General features: G+C 40.1%; 1 protein-coding gene across 2 annotated transcripts; it reads right to left on the bottom strand.

The window, feature by feature from the left end:
• Positions 1-6: 6 nt before the first annotated feature.
• Positions 7-23,458, bottom strand: si:dkey-166d12.2 (rap1 GTPase-activating protein 1). Of its 2 annotated transcripts, XM_035662324.1 has the most exons (23): positions 23,238-23,458; positions 21,181-21,228; positions 19,034-19,072; positions 18,730-18,915; positions 17,825-17,928; positions 14,987-15,065; positions 14,846-14,899; positions 14,667-14,750; positions 14,475-14,575; positions 13,894-14,023; positions 10,856-11,011; positions 10,610-10,681; positions 10,439-10,525; positions 9,942-10,091; positions 8,025-8,156; positions 6,714-6,791; positions 5,622-5,731; positions 4,617-4,733; positions 3,633-3,762; positions 3,155-3,254; positions 2,557-2,666; positions 1,702-1,745; positions 7-1,564 (listed from the first exon to the last, which is right to left on the bottom strand). In XM_035662324.1, exons 1-22 carry the CDS (start codon positions 23,253-23,255, stop codon positions 1,737-1,739), a joined length of 2,094 nt encoding a protein of 697 aa, XP_035518217.1. In that variant the 5' UTR covers positions 23,256-23,458; the 3' UTR covers positions 7-1,564; positions 1,702-1,736. The 2 variants fall into 2 exon arrangements, with proteins under 2 accessions (XP_035518217.1, XP_035518218.1); XM_035662325.1 differs by lacking the exon at positions 6,714-6,791.
• Positions 23,459-24,660: the final 1,202 nt, after the last annotated feature.

Raw genomic sequence — 24,660 nt, 5'->3', positions numbered from 1 at the left:
ACCTGAAAAAAGCTTCTCTGCTCAGGAGAGGTGAGCTGTTTCAGACTCTAGTTTACTGTGGTCAGGAGTCAACACAGTATGAACAAATAAATGCATATCTGCCTATAGTTTTACATTCAGTTGCCAGCTGGCAACGCAGTGCCTTTAAGTATGACCATCTTCCAAAGCAGCTCACGCGACACAATCATTACAAAGGCAACTTCAAGACGAATCACAGTGTAATTCTTATTCAGCAACAAATCAGGTTTTTTCAAAAGGTCAGCATTTTGAAATAACTCAAAATGTAGTGCTTGGGTCACGTACATATATTACACTTTACAAATAAAGTAGGAAACTGGCATTTGGCTCTCTATCAGCAATGTGCACTGCATCTGGAGATGTTGGCTGGTTTTTAATAAAACACAAATCACAGGGACAACACCTCTATGTCAAGCATGGCACCAGTGTACAGAGGAGAGGTTTTTGGCAAGCAGATTTACACCATGCACAGTACTGTTGTATTGTATACACACACCCGTACACAGACATCAAATCAACAAGTGGTGCGTGACAAAGAGTATTTGGAGACAAGGGTATAAACATCAGTACCTTGAAGTGTGGATTAAGGATGCATGTTGCTGGTTGGGGTACTACAGTAATTACGTTTTTTTACTCTAATTATATAGCATCAATAGAGTCTACACTTATGTTAAAATATTTCTTTTTTTTCTACAGACTTACAATTAAATTTTGAATTTAAAAATTGCAGATGCATTTTCTGTGGTATATGTCACCTTTCACCCACCTCGAAGGAAGGCGCTATTAAAGCCACCAACAACAGCATCACAGAAGTACCCTCCATCAAAAACATGACAGATTTACTGAAGCTGTCGTAAAACAAGACAAATATCCACTGCAGAATATTCAGAAGAAGAAGAATAGATCATCAATAAAACACAAAATGTGGCCCAACAGACAGCCACACACACACACACACACACACACACACACCCGGTACATCAAAGTTTAACCCATGTACAATATCACAGTGGGATGTGAGGTTGACATTTTCCTCTCTAGTGCAACTCTCCTCTCTACAGACCCACTGTTTCACTGTTTCACACGCTAAACTCCAGTTTTTTGATCGGTCTCCATTTCTTTTACCACCCTTTATGTTGCAAGATTAAAACCCTGTTCGAGTCCTGATCTTTAAAAGAGGACAACATTTGAGTGTTACAGTAAGAATTCAGAGCTTACTGGCCTGAAGAATGAGCAGCCAGACTTATTCGTCTAAGCCAGCTGACAAATGAGTCAGTAGTGATGCTGCATGGGTGTGGAGGTCTCATTTCCTTTGCCTTGACCATTCAAGGAGGGTCCCACTCAGAGCTGGAATGAGGGCGATAGGTAGGTACATGTCCATGGAGCTGGGTGTCTGTCGTGACAGGCAGCAGATCCATGCCAAACTTACAAAGGAAGATCTGTCAGTCTCAATATCTGGCTTCTAACTCTGCTCCTCTTCTGCATCAGGGGTGTAGTTCATATGCCCGTGGCTTGTTTTTGGCAAAAGATGCCTCTTATGGGGATGCTGAGACAAAGGAGAAGAAATGTGAGGGATTGACAAAGTAGAAGCAGATGAATAAGGGGTTGAAAGAAAAGGAAAGAAATCTTTATAGTCATACAGTCCTTAAGTAGCCCCAATATTATTTAAACATTATGTCTAACCTGAAAATGTCGATGTAATGATCACGGGAGTGTGGCTAACAGTTCTGCAAACAGACATGGAGAGATGATAGCACGGTTAATATTGACAACAGATCACCTGTAACAACACAAAATATCAGAGTAGGGCTTCAACTAATGATAATTTGTGTTATTGATTAATCTGTCTATTCGGTTATCAGCAATGCTAGCAGCATGGTTTTATGGATTCCAATGTTTATGGTTGCAACTACTGGATGGATTCTTTTTTTCCGACATTCATCCTCCCCAGAAGATGTACCTTGTAATGTATTGACCTTGGTGATCCCCTAATATTTCCTCTTGGGCCCCCAGGAGGTTCACATTCGCTGTTTGGAATAAAATCTGGTACAGACAATCATGTGCCCCTCAGGAGAAACTGTAACAACTTTAGCGACCCCTAAACTTTGAATCTAGCTGTCCAATACTTTTTACCAGATACCTGCTAAACTAATGGCATTCCCAAAAGCCTCAGCTGTAGTTTGTGTTTAGTGCTAATTACTATATATTAACATATTATCATACTAAACTTAGATGATGAACATTATACCTGCTAAACACCAGTACGTTGGCATTGTTATTGTGAGGATGTTAGCAGGGTGACATTAGCATTCACCTCAAGGCACTGCCGTAAATCACAATTTCCCAAACCTCAAGGTGACATCTTCAAAACCCAAAGATATCACACAAAACCAAAAAAATATGAAATTTTTTTGTAGAAGTAGTGACTATTTGATCTTTTTACTCCTTAAACAATTCATTAGAAGGAATATTATTTCAAGAGACTTTTTGAACCATCTGAGTGTCACCCAATGACTGATGCACAGGACTTTGTCTCACCGATGAGAACTTGTGCTCCTGCGAGGAACGCTCTGTCTTGGGCTGGCTGTCTGTCCCTTTTGGCTCTGATGTCTTCACTCCGTCCGGTTGCTGCTGAAGATGAGGAGCTGCTGGGAGGGAGGCAACAGATGTGTGGCTGTCATGGTTAATAAACTCATGCATATAATGCTGCCAGCTGTTCTAGCCGAAAAAAAAGGAATAAGCATGCAAAAGATGAATGGATCAGAGTGAATCATTAGTGATAGGAAAAAAACGGAGCATAACAGAAGTTGTGTGGGAATCACAGATAAGTTTGCAATGCTGTAGTTTTTAGGCATAGTAAACTTCATTCATTTATGAAGAGCGTGCTAATTTACACAGACTTCGCCTTCTGTTGTTGGCAGTGAGCTCCACTGGTGCAGCTAAGGTGAATCACTCTACGTGGCCCCAATATTAATTGCTCAGGAAGCAGAGAGCGTTATTCTTACATCTGCCCCATCTAGATTTTCCCAAGATACTCTGGATACGTGAAACAGTCGACCTTTGGTAACTTGCCTGCTTCTCACACCCTCAGGCTATCACTGACCCAGTAATATGATCCTTCTCCTGCTAAACTCACCTGGAAAACTTCCCTGGCTGGTGCTGCATGCACTGTCCTCCACCGTAGAGCTGTACACAAATGAGTCTCTCTTGAGTGGTGTAACACAAGACACACTTTCCTGTAGGAGGGGTACCAACAAACAAGGACAAGAAAGACAGCATAATCAAAACCACAGCTCTACTCTGACAATATTTGCATTTGCATTTTTGCCCCTGTTGTGTGTAAAGTGAAATAAAAAGATACACACTTTTATATGTATTACTATGCAATACATGCAATACAATTCAGATCTGTCCTTACTGGGAAATAATGAAATCCATCAAACCTCTCACATCACAAGATTATTTTTTCCCCACAGTAAAAATGAGACAAATGTTAATGAAACCACGAATGTATCATCAGCTGTGAGAAGTTCTTCTGCTGTTTTGGTTTTGGGGAAGTGACATAAATGTATTCACTTTCATTATGTGTTATCACTCTGCCTGTCTCCACCCACCAGTCCAGTGTCGTACTCCTCGTCTGCCTCATGCTCCTCCACTACGCTGGCAAAGCTGCTGGCATTGGAGGAGGAGCGGGAAAGGTCCTGAGCCTCGGGGATGGACGCCGCCCTGCAACACATTGCCAAACTACACACCTGGGTCACTCTGACCGCTCAAACACCTCTGTTTTTCATATGCTGAATTTATTAAGGCAGCACAATCAAAAATATATTTTTCTTGTATTTCTGTATTTATTGCTTTTCCTTCCAAACATCTAATTAATTCATCATATTCATTTCACAGCACCTCAGGTAGCAGTGTGTTTGCATCCTTGCCAGGTGGCATAATCTTTTAAGCTGTTTTGGAGTTACTGCAACCCTCTATATTAGCTCTGTCTAGGGTTTGGAAATACTTACCAAAACGTACATAGTATATCACATACCAACAACAAAAAAATAAGTTCAAATGCAGCCTTCAAGACACAATAAAACAAAATTCAAGCTATCATGCCAGTATTATAATCATACATATCTTGTCTCATATCAGCTTTACTCCATGCACCTTTATAATTTTCTCTCATTTAAATGTAGTCCACTTTATTAAATACATCTATATTGTGTATATTATCACATCACAGTCAATCATTCTACTGTTTCCTGTCTTTTGTCTGAACTACACACCTGTATACATTCTGTCATACAGGTGCCTCCTACAGAATGAGAGGGGAGTATTGCATTTTATAAGCTATGGTGTTGTACCAACAATAACCAAACATGGATATTGTGAAAATGATAATGTGTATTTGGTGGCTTGCTTCAATAAAATGGCTAGAGAGGCTTATGACTATGATTACGAGGGTAATCGTCCATGTAATATAGTTGCTGTTTCAATCGACGTATACAAATGCATCCCTAACCACCCATCCAAGGGATCAATCATCACAAAGAACTTCTCAATGTGTGCAATATAATAGTGTATTATTGAATTTAAGTAATAGTCACCTGTTCTTAGTAGCAGGAAATTCTGGAGAACTGTGATTGGAGGAGTTGTCTGATTTGTTTTCCTGTGAGAAGTGGCTGCAGTCTGGTGTCCTCTGGGTGCTGGGAGACACCTCCCGGCTTCAGGACAGGGATGGAGATTAACACATGACATTACGGTAAGTTTACTTATTTCGTATGATCATAAGACATCAGACAAACTCTTAATGAATGTTATAACACATTCATATCATCTCAACATGCATTGTAAGGTATGAAGAAGTGGCCCTTTAATTGACATTTTTCCCTCATTAAAGTGAAAAGCTGTTTAACTGCTGCATCACAAATATTACATGAAATGAACGGCCCCATTTTAATCAAGAGGGACCTGGATGCAGACAGAAAGAGTGGCCATGGAGGCATACATCTTGGATCTCCTCAAGAGGCATCTCTGCAGTTGAGAGTAAATTACGTGACCTCAGCAGCAGGAGTTGGTCTTCTTTGTGACGTTTGCGTGTGATTTGCATTGGCGGGCTTAATCACTGTAACACATCACTGGTGGTCGCTCTCCATTTGAACGGACCTCCCACCTGTGCACTGTGCGCTCTGCACCATGATACCACACAGACTGGCAAAGTGGATTTCAAGGTCAGGAAAACACAGAAACTGTCAGAGCGCTGCTTGTGGTGGTTGTCGCTACAAAAAAAGCGCTCAAGCCTTACACACAGTAACAACTCATTTAGTATTCAAGCATATGCCATGAGGGGGTTAAGAATCTTCTGTAGAGTTGTTACAACCTAGAATTCATGTAAAATCATAGTTTTGTTAATTAAAACACAACAAATAAAATAAAGCATTGATAACCCCCCCCCCTTGATCAAAACTGACAGCCAACAAGAGTTTGTATCTTAACAGTGTATCTCCTAATGGCTGATTTCCTAATTTTAATGTCCTTGCTTCCATCTGTTGCAACACTATTCTCTCTTCACTACCCACTCCCTGCTGATCAGCTCTGCTCTCTCCTCTCACCTCCTCTCTTGGACCTCCTGGATGTTCTCGATGCCAATGGCGCTGCTGCGACGGGAGCTGAAGGGCCCAGACTTTTTCCTGGTTGGGCTTTTCCCAGGAATGATCAATGACTGACAGTGGGTAGGGAGAGGAAAGTCAGACGCACACCATGGGGACAGAATAACCATTTCACAAGCACAGCATAAATTATACTCAGTACATGACACAGTAGGCTACTGAAGTCAGACAGATATCTACATGTAGAAATATGCTGTGAAGGAATAATGAACTGATGGTTTGATAAATCCTGAGTTCATGTAATGACACATGTGGAAACATGTTTTACAAAAATGGGCTTCAGGCAGGAAGTGGTTTTACATTTTATATTCTCTTATTTTGACTCTTATGTCTGATAAAAAAAAGTTTTTATCATCTATCTGCCTTATAGCCTCCTGTTGGGTGTTCTATTTGATACTTATTTTAGGTACTGAGGTCAGACTGTGGAGTTAACTTGTTCAAATTTCAAAATGTCTCATAAACACGTTTAATTTAAGATGCAGTATGATTCATCAATGAGTGGCTGTGTATAAGAACATAAGTGGGCGTCTGATTACAATTTTCTGTTCTGAACTTCATACTTTTCTTTTAGTTTTTAAGAAGATATCTTAAAGGAAAATGAAGTAAAGAAATTCCATGCATTAGGCCCTGGTATCTGCTGCAATGAAATGCAAAACATAAATTAAGAAAATGCATCTGAAATGAAATCATCTACATGGACATCTGTTTACATTACAGGAAGCATTTGTAATAAGATAATTTAGCTTTAAGCCCTCAGTCTACGATGGATCATCCCCTCTCAGCCACACTGTATACATTAGCTGCTGTAAGAATGAGTGAAATGAGTGAAATAAATGAAATTATAATTGAAAACCATAACTAAACAAATGTCACTAACTTATTACACCTATATAACCGAAAACTGCTCACAGCCACAAGAACTAAAACAGGCACATTTTAAACTATAAACTACTAACTGCACACTTAAATTACGAAAAGACAATAGCAAAGACCAGAGACAAAAATAGTAAAAAAAAGGGATAAATATACATGAACCTCTTCTATTGTTCCTATCCCTATGGCACTGCCCCGGCGTCCATATTTACTGGGACTTTTCCCTGGAACAAGCAATGACTGAGCCACACAAGACAGGGCAAGGGGAGCATAGAGAGAGAGGAGATGATAGATTGAAAAAGCAAGAAGGGGAAAAAAAGAAAAAGAACACATCATAAGATCTCATGCACAAAGCACAAAGAATTTAAACAGCAAGGTGCAAAAGAGCTTGAAAAGGAGCTCGCAGCATGACTTAATAGACAAGACATGATATTAAGGAAATAGTGAGAAGCTTTTTAGAGCAAAAGCAGGCTGGGGTCCAACATAGGAGGGCACAGCAGGAGATGGAGTGCCACCGAGGTAGCAGGCATGTCGGCGGTTTCTGCCCTGAGGGATACAGGTCTGTTTAGTGATGCATTCAGAACGAGAAAAGGGCAATGCGGGCGGACAAAATCCAAAGGTAGCTTTTAGAAAACTTAGTCCTTTCAGAAACGGGGGTTAATTCGGTTCAAGTTCAAAACACCGTCATTAACCAAATCCCAAACTGCAAAGAATGTCAAACGAGTTGAAACATGATTATCCTAATCTTTAAGACGAAACAAGACAGCGTGCAGTGTGCTGTACTTGCATTTATGGCTTGTGCCATGCATACTGTGCAGCCACACATGCACATATACAAGACTGCGTAGAGAAGTTGTAACATTAACAGGAGGAAACAGTCATGACAAAGGCACAGCAAGGAGGGAGGGAGTCTGGGTAGTCATACAGCTGCTACACTGAGCTCACTTCAAGACTCAGGATATAGAAACTACACTGGGGCTCACAAGCAATCAGAGTTATCTTGCACTTAGAAGGAAATCATCAGATCCATTCCACAATGAAAACTCTATTTTTAACATTTAACTGTCACTCTATGTGGTGATGAAGATTCTGTCAACAGATGAAAATGAATGAAATGCTGACAATGAGTTATGCTGTTAATTTTCCAAACAAAAAGACTAGTCATTAACAGGAACACTATGAGCATAAATGGAAAAAGGCAATCAGTGAAAGCTGTTTGAGTACAAAGCAAGAGTGAATTTAAAATATCAGGAATGAAAGCGAGTGCTTTGATGTTAACATACTGATAGTGCTAAAATAAAGTGCTACAATGTGCCAACAGGAGTAATTTGCTAAAGTGCTGCATATAAGAAAGAATAGGGGTTAGACCAGTCCGTATTTGAATAAAGCCACTGTGCTGGTGAATGGTGAAAATGTACTGTATCCTCTATGTATGTGTTAGGTGGGCATCGTGAACCAAAATGGGCTACTTACAATCCCTGGGGTTTTGGGGCTCTCTGCGGGATTATGGGTAAAGCTGCCACTGTGACTAGTGGAGACTGTGTGTGACTTCTTGTTACTGAGGCCCATGGCGTCCATAGACTGGCTTCTGCTGCGGATGACCCGCTACAGAGAGAAACGAGGAGATACTGTCAGTGGATCCACTTTGTTTTTATGTGGAAACGCAACACACTGACCGATTTTTCAAAGTATTATCTACCACATATTTGTGACTCTATACTCAAACTAAGTCCAAATTATGCCAATTTCAAAAACTGACCAATATATGCATATTAGTAATACTTTGCTAATACACAGATTAATTCTGTATATTAGGTACACAGAGTGTATGTTTTACTTATACTGAATTTTCAGAACATCTGGTAGCAGTAGGCCTTTTTCACAGAAGACAGGTCTACACAAACTGCTTCATTTTTCAGGGTCCTGGTGCGTGCTAGCTCACTGTCACACTGTCACAGCTTAATGGGACACTTGAATAGAACTGAGCCCTCATTAATGCTATTAGTAGCACCAGTACTTTTCCTACTATGACATGTCAAAATGTCTGCTGTGACAAAGGCCTATCACTAATATATTTGGTTATATGTACCTTTACTATATTACATACAGATGTATTTCATACAATGTAAGAATTCTGACGAATGTCAATTTTTTATAATATCTTTGCTCCAATAATTTTCCGATTAAGGTTAATTTGTCATATTGTCAATATGACTACATGCTGAACCTGTTGTGAACTAATATATGTGTATATTATATTAGAAGTTTACATTTCTAAAGAAACAATTGTGTGTATATGGATTTGTGTGTGCACATGAACTCACAGTGGTTTGTGCTAACATGTGCGTATGCATGTTTGTATGCAGGACTATTTTTGAACACTTAGGGGCAGTGCAGATCAACAGGCAGGAGGGAGAGGCTGCATGAAAGAAATGTAGGTCCACAGGAGGTTGAGGAGAGTGTAGGCTTTGTGGTGGAGGAGGATGAAGCCGCATATCTTCTCTCGAAAGTCGTCATGTAACGGGAAAATCTATCTATAGTGGGGTTTTGTGTCATGGGAGGGGACGATGAGACACATTGTGAGCAAGGAAGGCAGAGAGAGAAAGTAGGAGAGACAGCAGGACAGCAGAATCTACACAACTAGACAGAAGCAGTGAGAAAGAGTGGGAAATCTTTGCAGATGTAATTTGTGGAGGTGTGAGGGAGAGGAAGAGAGGCAACATGATGCGCTCTCGACAGGTAGAAAGACAGGATTTGCAGGCAAGAGTACATTTATACAGATGTAGTTTATGAAGGTATGGAAAAGAGATGCATCTAAAGAGACAATACAGACTAAGAGAAAGGTGGATTTCATGGAAATACAGAAAAGATGGTCGAGAACTAGTCGGCGACACAGAGAGAAGAGAAAAACAGCAAGGGAACGCTGCCCATGGGGGGACATGCAAACTGCATCATCAGCTCCCTAATGAGGGGTCATTAAATCGTTCATCAGGCACACACAATCACAGCTCCTAACGCCGTGCCTCAGTGGCTGGGCTACGCTCCACCACCCTAATGGTCATTGATGGAGTACTTTCAGTCAGAGCAGAGAAGTGCCTTTTGTACACAACAGGACGCTCCCCAGCCTCAAAACCACACCATCACGTGAAAACACACCGAGTTCAGCAGTCGCAGCCAAGTGAGGAAATCAAATGCCACAGAACTGGTCCTTTGAGATACTGCAAATTTTCTATGCTTTGTTTTCTCATGTGTGAATACCCAGAATCCCAGCCAAGAGACAGGGGAGAAAAAAAAGCATCCTAAAAGTTTCCTACTCAGAACCATTCTCTCTCATGCATGTGGAGTTGCAGATTAACACCGTGCCTCGTCAAATGAGGGATGGGGCTGTACCTTAAAGGATTCAAAGAAGCCTCCTCCTCCTCCGCCTCCTCCGCCCCCGTTCTCCAGCTTATCTTCGTCTCCACCCAGACCCATCATGGACTGGCTGTTAATGTGCAGCTCCTCATAGAGAGTCTCCAACAGGGCTGAGCGTGTGCGCTCCTGAAAACAACAACACAGTCCATTTGCACAGGTACTAACAGTAACTATGAAATATAAAATTTGAGTTAGTTCATCAATTCAAATAAAGGGATATGGCTGCCACTCATTACACTTATATGACAGCACCACATCAGGATGACAGACATTATCACTACAGCTCATTTGCATCGTGGCTGTTGTTCAAGAAGGATTAGATGACGATAAATCTGTGTTCACTTGAAATCACAATACAGCCAGCAGGATGCACACTTATGCGAACTGGCATGTGCTCAAGTATTCACACATATACACACACTACAGGTATTCACACTTCCATGGCGCAGGCTGCATTGCAACACTCTTCTCACCTCAAGCTTAGCAAACTTCTCAGCTTTGTAGCAGGCATACTCTGCATTGATGAGCTTGGTAAACAGGAACTCACGAAACTCGTGGCCCTGAGGAAGGCAGACAGAGAAGAAATGTTTATGACATCTGCTTGTAAAGGGGAATTGAGTTTATGAATTTTTGTGATTGCTAACCTTTTTGAAGATGGCAGGGTCAGGCAGGGCAGGCCCAAAGAAAGGTACATCATCCCGCGCTGTCACAGACACCTGTAGAAGAAAGCAGGTCAGCACAGTCTATGATACACTGATAGACGTTAAACATGCTCCTTTTTAGGGCCACACAGTAGTATAAAAACTCCTGAATAATGTATGAGTGAATTTAAAATTGGATTTTACTGGTGAGATGTTTTTGCTACAGTATTGGCTGTCCTCGAAACCAACCTTGTAGGTGACATTATCCGTGCATGCATTCTCCACCTGCACCACCACATACGCATGCAGGAAGTTGGACTGGATCATGTCTGGTACAAAGGGCGTGTTCTCCTCCTGGAACACGATGGCTACAATGTCGTTGCCTATGTGCCTCTTCCTCTGCAGCTGGATGGCACAGATAAACAAAACTAACAACAGTGGAAACATCTCAAATAACCAGTTAGAGAATCAAAAACACAGACCCGTCACAGAATCACTTCCAGGACTCGCACTGAGAATCAAGATTGACTGAGAATAAATATAGTCCCAGCAAAGAGGTGGACATGACTTTGATCTAAGAGCTCAACCTCTTCCCTTAGATGTATGACAACCTAGTATTACACAACTATCAGCCCAAAAAAATTAAATGTGTCTGTAATCTTGAAGCTTGTGCTTACATATCCATATCTGAATTTATTACAAAAATGAAATACATACACAAAAAATAGTATAACTCATGGATGTCCATAACATCTATGAAAGTGTATACTGACCTATACACCTAGCTTTCAAAATTATTAAAGGGGTGGAAATGAATTCATCTGAATACCAATCGAGGAACTGCAAAGTCAAAGAAAAATGGTTTATGATTCTGCAGATGGTTGACAGCGACCCAAAACATCGCTGCTGAATAGTTGCATTTTCTTGTTGCCAAAACGCTTACAAGTTGCCAAAAGGACACTCGTGCAATTGAAGGACAGAGTGCCCAAATTTTTATCCAAGCAATATCTTTTAAAAGTCTTGGTGCTGCCAAGTGTTAGGGACACCTTCTTTCTCTGCCTGAATATGAATCTATGTTGTCACATCCTTGCCTTTTGCTAGGAACTCTAATTTAGACCCGTAAGCTCCTACAAATATCAGAGAAAATTTGACTTTGTTCCGCTTCTTGTGAAAATTCCTCAAATTACAAACATGGCAACATATGCGTAATTCGAATTTTGCAGTAGATGGGGCAAATTTCCTCTTTGAGACTTGATAGATACTGCCCCAGAAATGTCTTGGCAAAGAGAAAAATACTGGAATGGAAATAGATCCTTTTCATTCAGACACTGTGACCCAAACCATTCTACAGAATGTAAGTGGAAGCAAATATATCAGATTTTGTAAACAGTTACAGGTTGGTGACAAACAGAAATGCTTAAGTCAAAAATATAGATAGACCCAGCTCCCATGTTCCTCCTCAGTTGCCTCAACATCGTGATATGAGTGCTGCAGCAAGTGTTGATAACACTCTGTCAGTCATCACGCTATTTAACACACTTAAGTACACATTTAACAAAGCCACTTCACACGTGTTGCTATTACCTAGTGTTAGCTGGAGCTGCTCTAAAATGTCTCCAGAGTTGACCAATTGTGTGCACAGTAAATATTTACTCTGGGATTTATAGATGATTCTTTTCCAGTTAGCAGTCCAATTACTTTACAGACTGTGTCCGTTAAAGACAGTCTGTTGTTCACATGAGAACAATCAACCATCTGTTTCAAGCCCTGGTAAAGCTTTCATAATTTGCTGAAGTCAGAACAGTACAAGTACTAAGAAAATGGAAAATGTTTCATATATTTGAAAGGGAGTAAGAGTAATTTCTACTACTAATTTCCATTGTAATTGCTAGATAGTATCTGAATGCAGCAATTCTAAACACAGGTTTCAAAGCAAAATAACACACAATTTTAGAGAAAATTGACATAAATGACCAGTACGTAGTAGAGAAAACAACCTGACCATATTTGATTTATTTAAAGATTAAAGTTTTAGTTATATCTTTGTTAAGACGTATTTTTAAGACAGTGATGAAGGCTGGGAGTGAAAAGATCCATGTGGCTACAGAGGCAGGGCAGCCAGGTTACTACTGCATCATCCCTGAGCTTATGAGCTGTCAGCATTAATATTTACTCACACAGGGGCATTCTGAACCCTGATGGCTGAATAACATTCATCCCTCTTTCTCTATGCAGATGGACTTCCCCACTCACCACAGACAGTCAGACACTTAAAAATAAACTCAGAAAGTGTGGGGCTGGATGGAGACACCTAGAACCTGTAAATATAATATATATAGACATTCAGTTACATCTATTTACATTATTCTGCACTTTCTCCCTCCTAAATTAATGCTATGTTATTACAGTTGCACCTTGCCTCCTTTTCTTGACTTCCCTCATGAATCATCCCACGTGGGTGTTGTTTATGTCCTATGTTTCTCTTCATGCCAAGGCAATATGGACAGTCTGTGTTTGGGTTACTGTGGTAACAACGTTCAAACCACTGTATGAGGCAGTGAAGAGCAGCTGAAGACTAATGCAGCTTACAGCAACATCGCATCAAAGAGATGAAAGTCTCCAGCCACAAAGCAACAGCAGAGAAACTTCAATGCCAGTGCAGAGCACTGCAATGCTAGTGGATCCTCAACATTTATTCTCTTGGACGCCAGGGTAAGCGAGGACATCAGATCTGCAAACCCAAACACTTTTAAGCAAGAAAAGGAAGGTTTCTACATATTCACTTTAATTTGTTAAAGGGATAGTTCAACATTTTGGGATATAAATTTATTTGCTTTCTTGCTGTGAATTAGATTATTACCATAGATTAATACCACTGTTGTGTCAGTACAGTAAATCTCAAGGTACCCTCACCAGCCAATTAGCTTAGCTTAGCACAAAGACTGGAAACAGCTAGCTCTGTCTAAGGTGGCAAAACCAGCTTACCAGCACCTATTACGCTCACTAATTAACATGTTATATCTTGTTTGTTTAGTCTTTAAGAAAAAAAAGTCAAAATGACAATTTGTACAGGGCTGGCTAAGAAATAGTAATGTCTTACTTCATCAACATTAACTTAAAAGACCTTGATCTGGATTTTACAGTCCTGACCTATTAGCTGCTGCTGCGGATGCATGGAGGAGTCACAAGGAGAGGCCATTACAAATCAGTTAGTAAAGGACAATGAAAACCGCCCTGAAAATACAAATTAGTTACCCTGATGATTAATCATTGGAATGTCACCATACCTGCTGTGAGTCTCCTTCTGTGTAAGGCAGCTTGGTGGACACATGAAACATAATCTCCTTATTATGGAAACTTGTGTAGACAGATTCTGTCCCTGTCTGTCCATGAGTGACATCCAGCCCACCCCGAAACCTGGAGAAGAAAAGGAGAAGAAGAAAGAGGAAATTAAAGGGCAAAGGTAAGAAAAAAGAGAGAGCAGAAAAACAAGGGGGGAAAAAAATAAGTAAAGGCAAAGAGAGGACTGAGGTGAACAGTCAAGAGGAAGACAGAAGAGAGACAAAGCGGTGTTAGGAATGGAACATAAGAGCTTGCTCTCAGAGCACCTGGTCCATCCACGCTCATCCATCATTGAGGGAATGCCAAGGGCACTTTGCCTGCCTCCTCAATCACAATGTCAGCAACACTACAAATATCACGACACTCTAAATCGCTTTTTCAGGGATTCATTTAAAGCCAACCCTGATCAATTGCAAAGTGAATGATGGTCTGTTTCTGACAGACATGAGGTGGAACGCTATGCTGAGAATTAACCATAAGTGCTGCTGAGAAAACTGAATGAAATTGAACTGAAAAGTGTCCAAACCCTTTAAAGTCATGAAGCTCAATCTTGTGGCCCAGAAACTCCAACAACTCAACAAAGGCCGGACTTTCTTCCATGTTCCCAAACAGCTCTTCCTCTGATGTCTGAGTGGAGGAAGCACAGGACATTTTCAGAAGGAGTGACACGTGACTTTAAAAGCAAAGATTAGCAGTAGTATCTCTGTAGCAAACTCACCTGGCCAAACTTTTGATAAATAACCCCAAACTTGAAGTTGTTGCTGATCACATGCTCATCAAAGGTCACAATAAGCCTTGATGCCTGAGGAGAATAGGAAGTTTCCAGTCAGGTTCTTGTAGATTATGTTGATGGATAAAGTGATATTTGGAAAAATCATAATGAAGACTAGGGAATACCTTTGGGTATAGGACAGGATAAAACCTATCCACATTTACTTCTTCACAAACAAGCTGTAAGTGTAAAAAAAGTATATTCAGCTTTTCTCATTACAAACAAAATACTGAAATGTTGTTTTATGACTATGTTCTGTGCCATACCTTGGCCATCTGAACCACATTGGGGAACTCGGTAAGGCAGGAAATGGGAATCACATCATGGTAGGTTTTTAGCTTTGTGCTGAAAGGCAAACAATTTGAAAAGTTTAAATGCTTATTGTTAGCTTACTGATACAAAAGCAATACGCCTGCTTTCATGATTTCTTTCTTTGATGCTTTATGCAAGTGCATTTCCATTTCAAAGGGGACCTTTCCTATAGATGCTGTGTGGTGCTGGGAGCATTATGGTTTTTACATGTGATGTGTTTGAAGCAAGATGGCCTAAGAGAGGGTTGAATGGGCATCATTGCTTTTTAGAGGGTCCCTGCTTTATCTACAAAGTGTGTTATAAAGTGATCCATGTCTAGAAAATTGATGTTATAATAGCTACATTACTGGGATAACTACTACTACTGTTCACTTCCTTGTTGCCCCTAAAGCATCACAATACAATAGCCTACAGCATACAATAAACTGGCAGGCCTGTTAAGCTTTGTGTTTCTCCAAATGCTGAAGCCGTGTGCATTGAAAGTTGGTGTGCATGGAGAGTGGTGTCTTTTTTTAGCCTTTCCAAAACCAAAATAGTAAGGAATGGTTTGAAATGTATGTGCTCTAACGGAAGCTGCAATCTTTAGCATGTCTGGCTAACTACAGTGACCCAGTGTTACTCCCAAGGCTAGGGGGCACGTCATTAACTAAATAAGTGACATTAGTTTGTGGGCTTATAGGTTGCATTACAAATCTCCATTCACAGCAAGCACATCCACTATGCAGTATCTCCAGCTGAAGCTGGTCCTGGATGCTCTCAGACGTTAGGGTAATATAAGCAGCCCTGTCCTGCTTTTTGCTGGTTGCCAACATTACCAGTGGTACACACATGTTAGTCCTGTTCCTAAAAGCTTTTTCTCCTGTAACATCAAAAGTGAAAACATTCTGTTTGATAACAGGAACAAAAAGCCTAGTGTGTGTATGCTGAGAAGCCAAACAGGTTTATATTAGAATAAATAACAGACTAATCATAGATTTTTCCTGCAATGTGCAATACAAGAAATATGCTGTTTCGTTTATTTCCATGTGCACATGACTCATAAACTGGTGAGGACGCTGTCTTTAAGCCCAATATAATTCTTGTTTTAAAATGAGAACTGAAACATTAAAAAGTCAGCCAGAGACAGCATTTCCAACCAACTCATGGAGCTAATGTTACCTTAATAGGCTAACATCAATGATTGCCAGTTGTAAGAAGCTTGCTTTTGTCTCCCTCTGTCTGAAATTAAGGACCAATTTATTTTTAAAGTCCTAAAAATGTTGGATGGTTAACCTGCCAGTATTATCATAGAAAACCGCTGTGTGAGAAACAGAAAGCTTATAGTAACTAAGGGGAGTGGGGCTTAAGTCCTAACAACCTGACATCTTTATGTATGCTAAGGTGTGCTAGAGATGCATTAATATGGACTGTGAGTCAGTGCCTGTGACTACACAGCAAGGTGACTGAGTTTGGCTGGGGTTGATGAGGTGACTGTGGGTAGTGCCTACCCAGTGGAAAACATCACTATGTGAAAAATGTGGTGGGCCGAGTGACTGGTACCTCGTGACATACTCATCTACTCTAAAGCTCCATTAACAAAGAGGCAATGCAGCTATTAAAATCTGGAGTGGAGTCTCTTGGGTGCTAAAATTAATTCACAGGTTATTTGGTGCATTGAGTTCTGCCTTTCTCCCCCTCGTCTGTCTTTAGCAGAATGTGAGGGAGAAGAGAGCATTTCAGTGAGTGAGCACGAGTTTGGGTGATGGTGGGTGGGACGCATTACACTTGTACAACAGAGATGAATAGTGCGCTGATTGTTGAGTACTTTGTGGCACAGTTTTCTAAGTCAACATTTATGCAGAGAAACTTGACTGTTTATTCTGTGCCACACAAACATTTTAACACTTTTATTTATACTCTTATTATTACCCAAACTCCCAGAACATAAATTACTGACAAATCTCTGTTGGTCCCTGGTGTGTGTTTTGTTGTGGTTCTATGACAAAAAAAAAGACATTTTCCAAATCTGCGATGGTATTATTATTTCAAAGATTAGTTGAATTATGAATTTGAATCAGTTTTCTTTGATAACAGTAATCGTTTAGGAATACATCTATTTTTAGGGTATTTATTGTTATATAGCTGCATATAGGTGAAAAACTAGTTTCACCTTTTTAAAAAAAAAAAAAAGACCACTAGAGGCTTCATGAGGAGCGGATTTCCCCAAAATCAGGCATTATGAATAAAGATAAGATATAGAAGATAAGTAGATTAATAAAAGTTACACTTTTTTAACAGTAGCGACTTGGCTATTTAATTGAAGATTAAATTGATGAGAAATTGTATTGGGTGCCCTCTGACTGCAGGGGCTTCCAGCAGCACTGCCTATTATCGCAATTGAGCTGGAAAATACATTTTAAAACTCATTACGAATGCAACCTGCGAGAATTGAGAGGCTTTTCTTGCTCTGTGTCATTGTTACTCAACTAAATGCTATTCTTCAGCAAAATAAAATAATCCATCCATGACAGTCAGCCATGTGTGAAACTATTCTATATGGGACGGTTCTGTTTGAGAGACCTATGAGGAAATGCCAGAAATCACTGCATTACAATTTGAAGCAGGGTTGTTGTGAGTGCAATGCGAGAAAAGGGCCACAGAGAGAGAGAGAAACACAGAAAGAGAAACAAAAAAAGGGAAAATTGAGTAAAGGCAATGGATGTTGCAAAGGAGAAGATTAATAAGGAACATGTGACAAAAAAGCACAAATGGGACAGAAAAGAGGTCAGATATAAGATAATAGGAAATTGTACCGAAGCATCAAGCGCAGATGCTCTTGATCCCCAATGACATCGTACTTCATGGAAAAGACCAAGTGGCCCAGGGCAGCATCCATGGTGTAATAATTAAAATGTTCCTAAGGGCAGATAAGCAGAAGAAACTTTAATGCAAAAAAGAATATCCCTCTAGCAACTGACAGTGGGTGACACAATAATAAAAAAGGCTAAAATAAATTAGAAATGGAGAGGGGTAAGGAGAGTAACAGTCTTTTAATTAAGGAAAGTAGCTGAATTACCCTTGAGGAAAAGGTACATTGTATCAACTGAACACAACGCTTAGATGTAAAACAGATATACTGTATTTACAACTAGGCAATTTGTCTCACAGTTTAGGGTCATATAACATAACATGGTGACATTGAGTATTGATGATCTCACTTTGTGTTTTTTTTGCTTCATCATTTTGTGAGACAATACTGTAGTAGTATTGACACAAGTAAAGGTTTTCAAAGGGAACGCAGACTTTTCATGTCACAAGCAACAGTTTTTTTGCAAGGCCAACATGTTGTAAGTAGTTGGAAAGGTAATGGAAGGATAAATAACCCACACACAGACGAACCCTCACACAAACTCAGATATTTTTTTCTTTGCCTTCAGTCCCACTTGACAAAATCTTAAACTGAGCTCTAGAATTTCGATTACTTCCAAATTCATAATTCTTAAAAATGTTTTTATTTTATGATACATTTTTCAGAGGCAAATGTTATTTCAAATTGCATTGCATTGCATTCAAATATCAGGCAAGTAAAAGTAAGAAAACAGAAAACAACACCCTTTCCCAAACCAAATTCTATATTTCAAGATGGTAATTGCACTGTCAATACTCTCAGCTGTTTTGTAATGCATAAAACCAGACCCCTATTTTTCTCCATCCTTACCTTTCCCATGAAATGCTTCCTGTAGATCTTGGCAGTGCTGTTTGTCTCCAGTTTGATGTGGGAGGCAGGACAGGGCGGTTGATCAGCCTCTGGTGGGTCTTTTGGTTCATGATTGGTCCCCTCAATCCAGTATCCTCCAAACTGGGGCAGCAGGATGAGTGGAAAAGGGCTAGTGCGACCCAGAACCTGAAAGTGATGGACAATAAAAAGAATTTTGCTTTGTTTTACCTTTTTGAAGCTTTAGCTTTACAGATTCTGACATCTATAAAACATATTATTTGTACGGAGAGTTCACTGTATGTACCTCATGAACGCTGGGATAAGGGATGTAGTCCTCTTCCGTCTGCAGGCAGGGAAACCAATATGAGTCAACCTGACAAACAGCCGCTTCTAGTCATACTTTCAGTTTTGGTTCTTTGAGGAAAATAACAATGAGCATGAACACTGTGACAGAATATTAACTAAGGCATCATCCAGTTCTACATTTTATTTTTCAGGGTTACTTTTCTTATCCTGCGAACATAACAGAGGCCACATTAGCGGCCTTTCTGACAAATCCCATACATTCCTTGCTAATGAATACATAAACCTTTCTGTTAGCAAGCAACAGTTATCTGACGCTTCAATCTGCCATTTGCTTAAAGTTGAAATTTTTTATATCCTCCAAAGACTGCAAATCATTTTTGACATGAAAAAGGGACAACACATAACATGGATCCATGTGCTGGTGCTAGAGAAGCTGTAACTTTAAGTTACTAGGAGTTAATGCATGCAGTACTATCTAAAACACATAATTAGACATCACATGGCCTAATGCATTTAATTTCTTATTTCACCTCTGTTTTTCAGTCATTGTGTAATTTATCTGTGATGTTCGTTTCATTCCTGTGAAAAAACTGTGATATCATGTTGCAATTTACTTTTTTGGCGAACCCACTTTCCCTCTTGCCTGATATCAGACAGAATTGCCAACTCGATGGAGTGGGCGAATTCGAAGGTCTGCACCCAGGCAACTTTCTCTCAATTTCAGACAGTGATTTTCTCCATTTCCAGAAAAATGCCTTTCAACAACCCGTGCAGAGCATGCCCGGACTTGTACCATTACAAGTTATAGGCTATGTGTCAGATCTGAGAGCAAGAGCAAAGAAGCATATATGTATATATATGTATGGTTATCGAGACATTTGGATTAAAAACAGTAATGTCAAACATATAGTGGCGCTAGAGGAAATGTCAGGGGATCGCTCAGTAGTCTGTAGTTCACACCATGACTGTCTGTACAAAAACAAGAGATATTTCAGTTGGGTCCAAAGTAGTGAAATGACTATCAGATTGACACTGTCCTCCATACAGGGAGGCTAAAAATACAAGGTCTAGACAGAAGCTGTTGCTCATTGTAGCACTTTAAAAAAAAGCCAGTCTCCACTGTACCGCCATAATATTGTCTACATTTGAGCAGGAAACAAGGAAATATGTGTCTGTCCACATACATTTGTATAGATTTGGACCAAGGCTGTTTAAACAGTATGAGCTGGGCCTATTAGTGCTAATTAAGGAAAACCTAACAAGACATAATAACATTTTAGACCATAGTGTGCTTCCAACTAAATGGCAGCCGTTTACAGAAGGCCCTTTCCTGTTTCAACAAGGCACTACCCCCATGCAGAAAGCCAGAAATGGTTATCTAAGGTTGTTGTGAAAGAACTGCACAGAAGTTCTCGACCTCAACCCCATTCAACACCTTGGGGATGAACTGTAATGCGGACAGGGAGCCAGGCCCATTATCAGTGCCCGACCTCACTAATGCTGTTGTGGTTGAATGGAAACAACACCCTAAAGCTGGATTCAAACATTGTGTGGAAAGCCAAAAAGAACTGAGGACATTTACTGCAGCATATTAATGCCCATAGAATGAAGTGTTTAACAATCACTCATGGGGGAACTGTTCGGTGTCTACATACTTTTTGCCATCATTAACAGCTAAATCGTGGAGTGTAATTTTTATAGGGTGACATTTACCTTTACTTATCTATGCCAATAGGACTGGAGAACACTGTATAGAATTATTATTATCTTCAAACTCTAAAACCACATTAAACATATTAGAGGGTAGTCAAACCCTGACCAGATTACCTGATTGTTGTCAGTCTGCAACAATAAATGGTTTTATGCTCTTCTTTCAGATGATTACTATCTGTTGCGTGCCCTTTACTGACTTGACCTCACACCTGCTGAGAGTATCTCCCGGTCTTCAATTCCAACTGCATTAGCCTGTCTAGGTAATCGGACAGCTTAGGATTTTACAGTCCTAGTCCCCGTCAAGTTCCTTACTCAGTCGGTGAGCATCCTAAAGCCTGTCTGACAGCTGATAAGGAAAGGTTTATAACTCTGCCATTACGGATGCTTTACCAGACTGTGGTCTATGAGGAGATGTGAGGATTTGCGACTCACTTTGAGGGGCGGAGGGAGGGGGCATCTTTGCTCATCCATTCTGCAACCCTGTAGAGAGAAAGAGGGGAAAAAAGGATAGGCTGAGATGGGCAAAGATAAAGACAAAGAGACACATACACAGAATATATAAAATTGTCAAATTCCAATTTAATTTCTTGTTAAGCAGCATAGTGTAAAGCAATTCTGTGTGACAATAATTCATATTTATATAACACAAGCTCAATCAGCAGATGGGCCACAGAAAGGGGAAGTAAAGAAGAGTGATATCTTAGGGGCTATAGTGAGTGAAAAAGATAAGCAGAGGTTCATGAGAACAAGGAAGGTGTTTCCATCAAGCTGCAGATATCATTAACCACAACTCCACGTAGGGGCCAAAAAGAGCCAAAATAGGGCCTTCTATCTACTCTATCAGCTGACTCTACTGACTACTGACAGTTCCCAAAGCACAGAGAGAGATGAATAACAAAGCATTCCTGATCAGTGGGCCTTTTGTGTGGAATACCCTGCAGCATGATTTGAAATGTATCAAATTTGATTTTTTTAGGACTAAGGAAGATGAATCAAATGGAAATTGGAAATGCTTTCATTAAATTCATTCTTTGAAGACTAGTCTACTGCTTCTGTTTCTCTTTTCCTCCCTCATTCCCTTTACTTTTTGTTGGAGAATATATATGCATTGGTAATATTAAAATATGCTACTGTTGTCTGCAACTCAATAGTGCTGCACCTGTGCTGTCCTGAACAAACAAAATAAATAGGGTTTGAATTCCCCTAAAAATGTCCAAGTAAACACTTTGGAAATTACAGTTAAAATGAATGCATTACTAATATGTATCTTCACGCCTAGACAGCACGCCTTTTATACATGTGAGTCTTCTTGGTTCCAGCAGTAACTTGTGTTACGTATGTTGTTGTTGTTTGAGCCTCTACAGTGCTTTACATATTATAAACCTAAATAATGTTTAGGTAGATGTTAGTATTTTATGCTTCCCCCTATATTTTATCATAGTAGGGTATTTAGATTAAAATGGTGTTCCAGCATTTCAGAATCTGGTTAAGTTGACCCTGACACAGCAACACCAAAGCTAAAAGGTAAATTTTATACAGTCTTCAACCAGTTAGGAGAGAATAAAATATCTATTGTCAGTTCACAGACCGCATTCAAGATCAAAAGGCAGAAAAAAGGTAACTATATTATAATTCAGTTATAATTCAAAGAAACTCGCAGATCAAAGTATCTGTTTAAACCAGGGTCAGCAACACAATGCAAACATTGCAACATATTTGAGCCTTATAATGCTTTTCTCGCTGCAGATCAAGCATACACAGTGTTGAAAACAAACAAATCTGTCCAGGCACTATTAAATTCTTAATTTCACTTTCACTTCAGACTAGTAGCCATCGTTATTGATGCAAGATATCTCTATATTTATTTATTTTATTTATTTATCTATATTTAAAAGGCTGCAGGTCAGGACATAACATATGACTAGAGAAAAGCAAAAGAGCCGCATGTGGCTCCAGGTTGCCTTCTCTTCGGTTTAAACACTATTGATCTCTATCCAGTTTATTCAGAAACCACTGTTCTTTCTTCTGGTTCATGTAATAGGTTTAACATCACAGGTTACAAACAAACTACATTCCTACAAATCCACCTCAGCATATTGAAAAACATAACAACATTTCACACATCTGATGATGCAGAAACAACTACACAGCTGTGAAGAGAAAACACAAGGGCCCTGTTCAGTACATTCAGAAGCATCAGGTTTCTAAAGACAGCCTGGGGCTGTCACTGCTGCAAATACCAAAAAACACATTATTGGCAAAGAGAGCAATACATGGACACACACATAAAAGTGTTGCAGTAGCAGGGTTGTGATCTGGAATACAAAAATAGCAGGAAAAGCAGAGAAACAGGAGTCTTAAAATAGAAGCAAATGGAAGTTTTATGTCCAAAAGCGAGTGATATTCTGAGGATGCTCTGTGATTAAAGCCTGGTAGAAAGAACGGACGAGTTTGGGCAGCAGGCAGAGCCTGGGGACCACTTACAGTACCTGAATTTTCTCGATCATGGCAAACAGGTCCGAGGTCTGGGGAAGAGAATTGACACAGATCCAAAAAGGGATATAGGTTGAGTTAATATGCTTTCCCTGCTGTCTTCACTCATCTATCATCTCTGCTCATTGTGAGGTGGCTATGCAATCTCAAGACACAAGACCCCCTGTTGGAATCTCTGACACCCCTTAATTCTTTATTTAACTATGACATGCATCCCCCACCCGACTTGACACCAGCCCCACTGAGGCTCAATTGAACTAAAGGAGAATCGTTCCTCCACGCTTGCAGACAAACACATTGTAAACAAGTAACTCTTAGGGGAAAATGAGCCTCAAAGCTCCACGGTGCCTCTCACTGTTGCTACAGCCAACAGCTCATCTGACTGCGTGCAATGGCCAAATTAGCTGGAGAACACTATGGTTTCGGTGTCTGGGCACACAGTCACATTAATGTGTGAATGAGACACACTTAACATACAAAGTAGCAGGAAAGAGTGTACAAGGCAGGAAATAAAAATAAATTGACATGGATGATCTGGCAACTGGGTTTCATATCAACCGTGGTATAATCTTGATTTTGTGTAATCAACATGTGTCCAGGTGGTGATACTAGTGCTGCTCATTAGACAAAGAGGCTTCAATCCAGCTACTGGATTTATAATTACACCTCCACCATCCACTGCCACAAAACATAATTCAGTGTTTTGTTCAATTAACAGAGGTACTGGTACGGGATAAAGTAGATGAAAACACCCTCAGGCATGCATTTCTCATCTGCAGAGGCCACTTTATGGATTTGCCGCTCAAACCTGCAATGAAGAGGATCGCAACAGCCCTGATGGCACTGCTTGTTGTGGGGTGAGCCCTCTGTTCACCATGTAACACAAGTGGACTGAAGTGCCAAGCTGATGTTTCCACATGACAGCTTAAATTTACTGAGGGGCACTGCAGGGCTTGCAAAACACACACACACACACACACACACACAAAACCATGGAAAAGCGTACACGTGCACGCATATAAACATTTCCACACATGCATGTACTATAACGTAGTTGTAAAGTTGAACACACACATATCCCCACCCATAAAAGCACACTCACACAAACACACACACACGCACCTGACCGTTGTAAAGCCAAGGGTGCAGCCTCAGTCTATTGTTGCATGTGAAAATAAACAGTGCCATATGATATTCAGGGAGATACTGCTCTTCTGACCGCAAAACAAACATCAACAAACATTGTTCTTATGCTGAGCAGATTATCAGTGAACCACAGAGACGGAATATCTCCTGAGAAGGAAAGGAAGCAAGAGCAATACACTCCTGGATGTTGAAGTTGCTGTTTTAGTGCAGCTGAATGTGAACCACAGCTGTGTACATATATGTCCAATATAAAATAGCATAACTAGAGAATTT

This window comes from Morone saxatilis, unplaced genomic scaffold (genome assembly GCF_004916995.1).
Source record: "Morone saxatilis isolate NCDOM2014 unplaced genomic scaffold, NCSU_SB_2.0 Contig18, whole genome shotgun sequence".
Lineage (NCBI taxonomy): Eukaryota > Metazoa > Chordata > Actinopteri > Moronidae > Morone > Morone saxatilis.
Note: the sequence above shows the minus strand (reverse complement) of the source record. Positions and strands in the feature narration are given on the sequence as shown.

Bases quoted from the DNA above. Each gene is read 5' to 3' on its own strand.
- si:dkey-166d12.2 (XM_035662324.1), bottom strand. The intron at 15,066-17,824 runs GTACAATTTCCT...TTTGCCTTTCAG, and splicing joins CATCTGCGCTTGATGCTTCG to CACAAAGCTAAAAACCTACC. The intron at 14,751-14,845 runs GTATTCCCTAGT...TATTCTCCTCAG, and splicing joins ATCCTGTCCTATACCCAAAG to GCATCAAGGCTTATTGTGAC.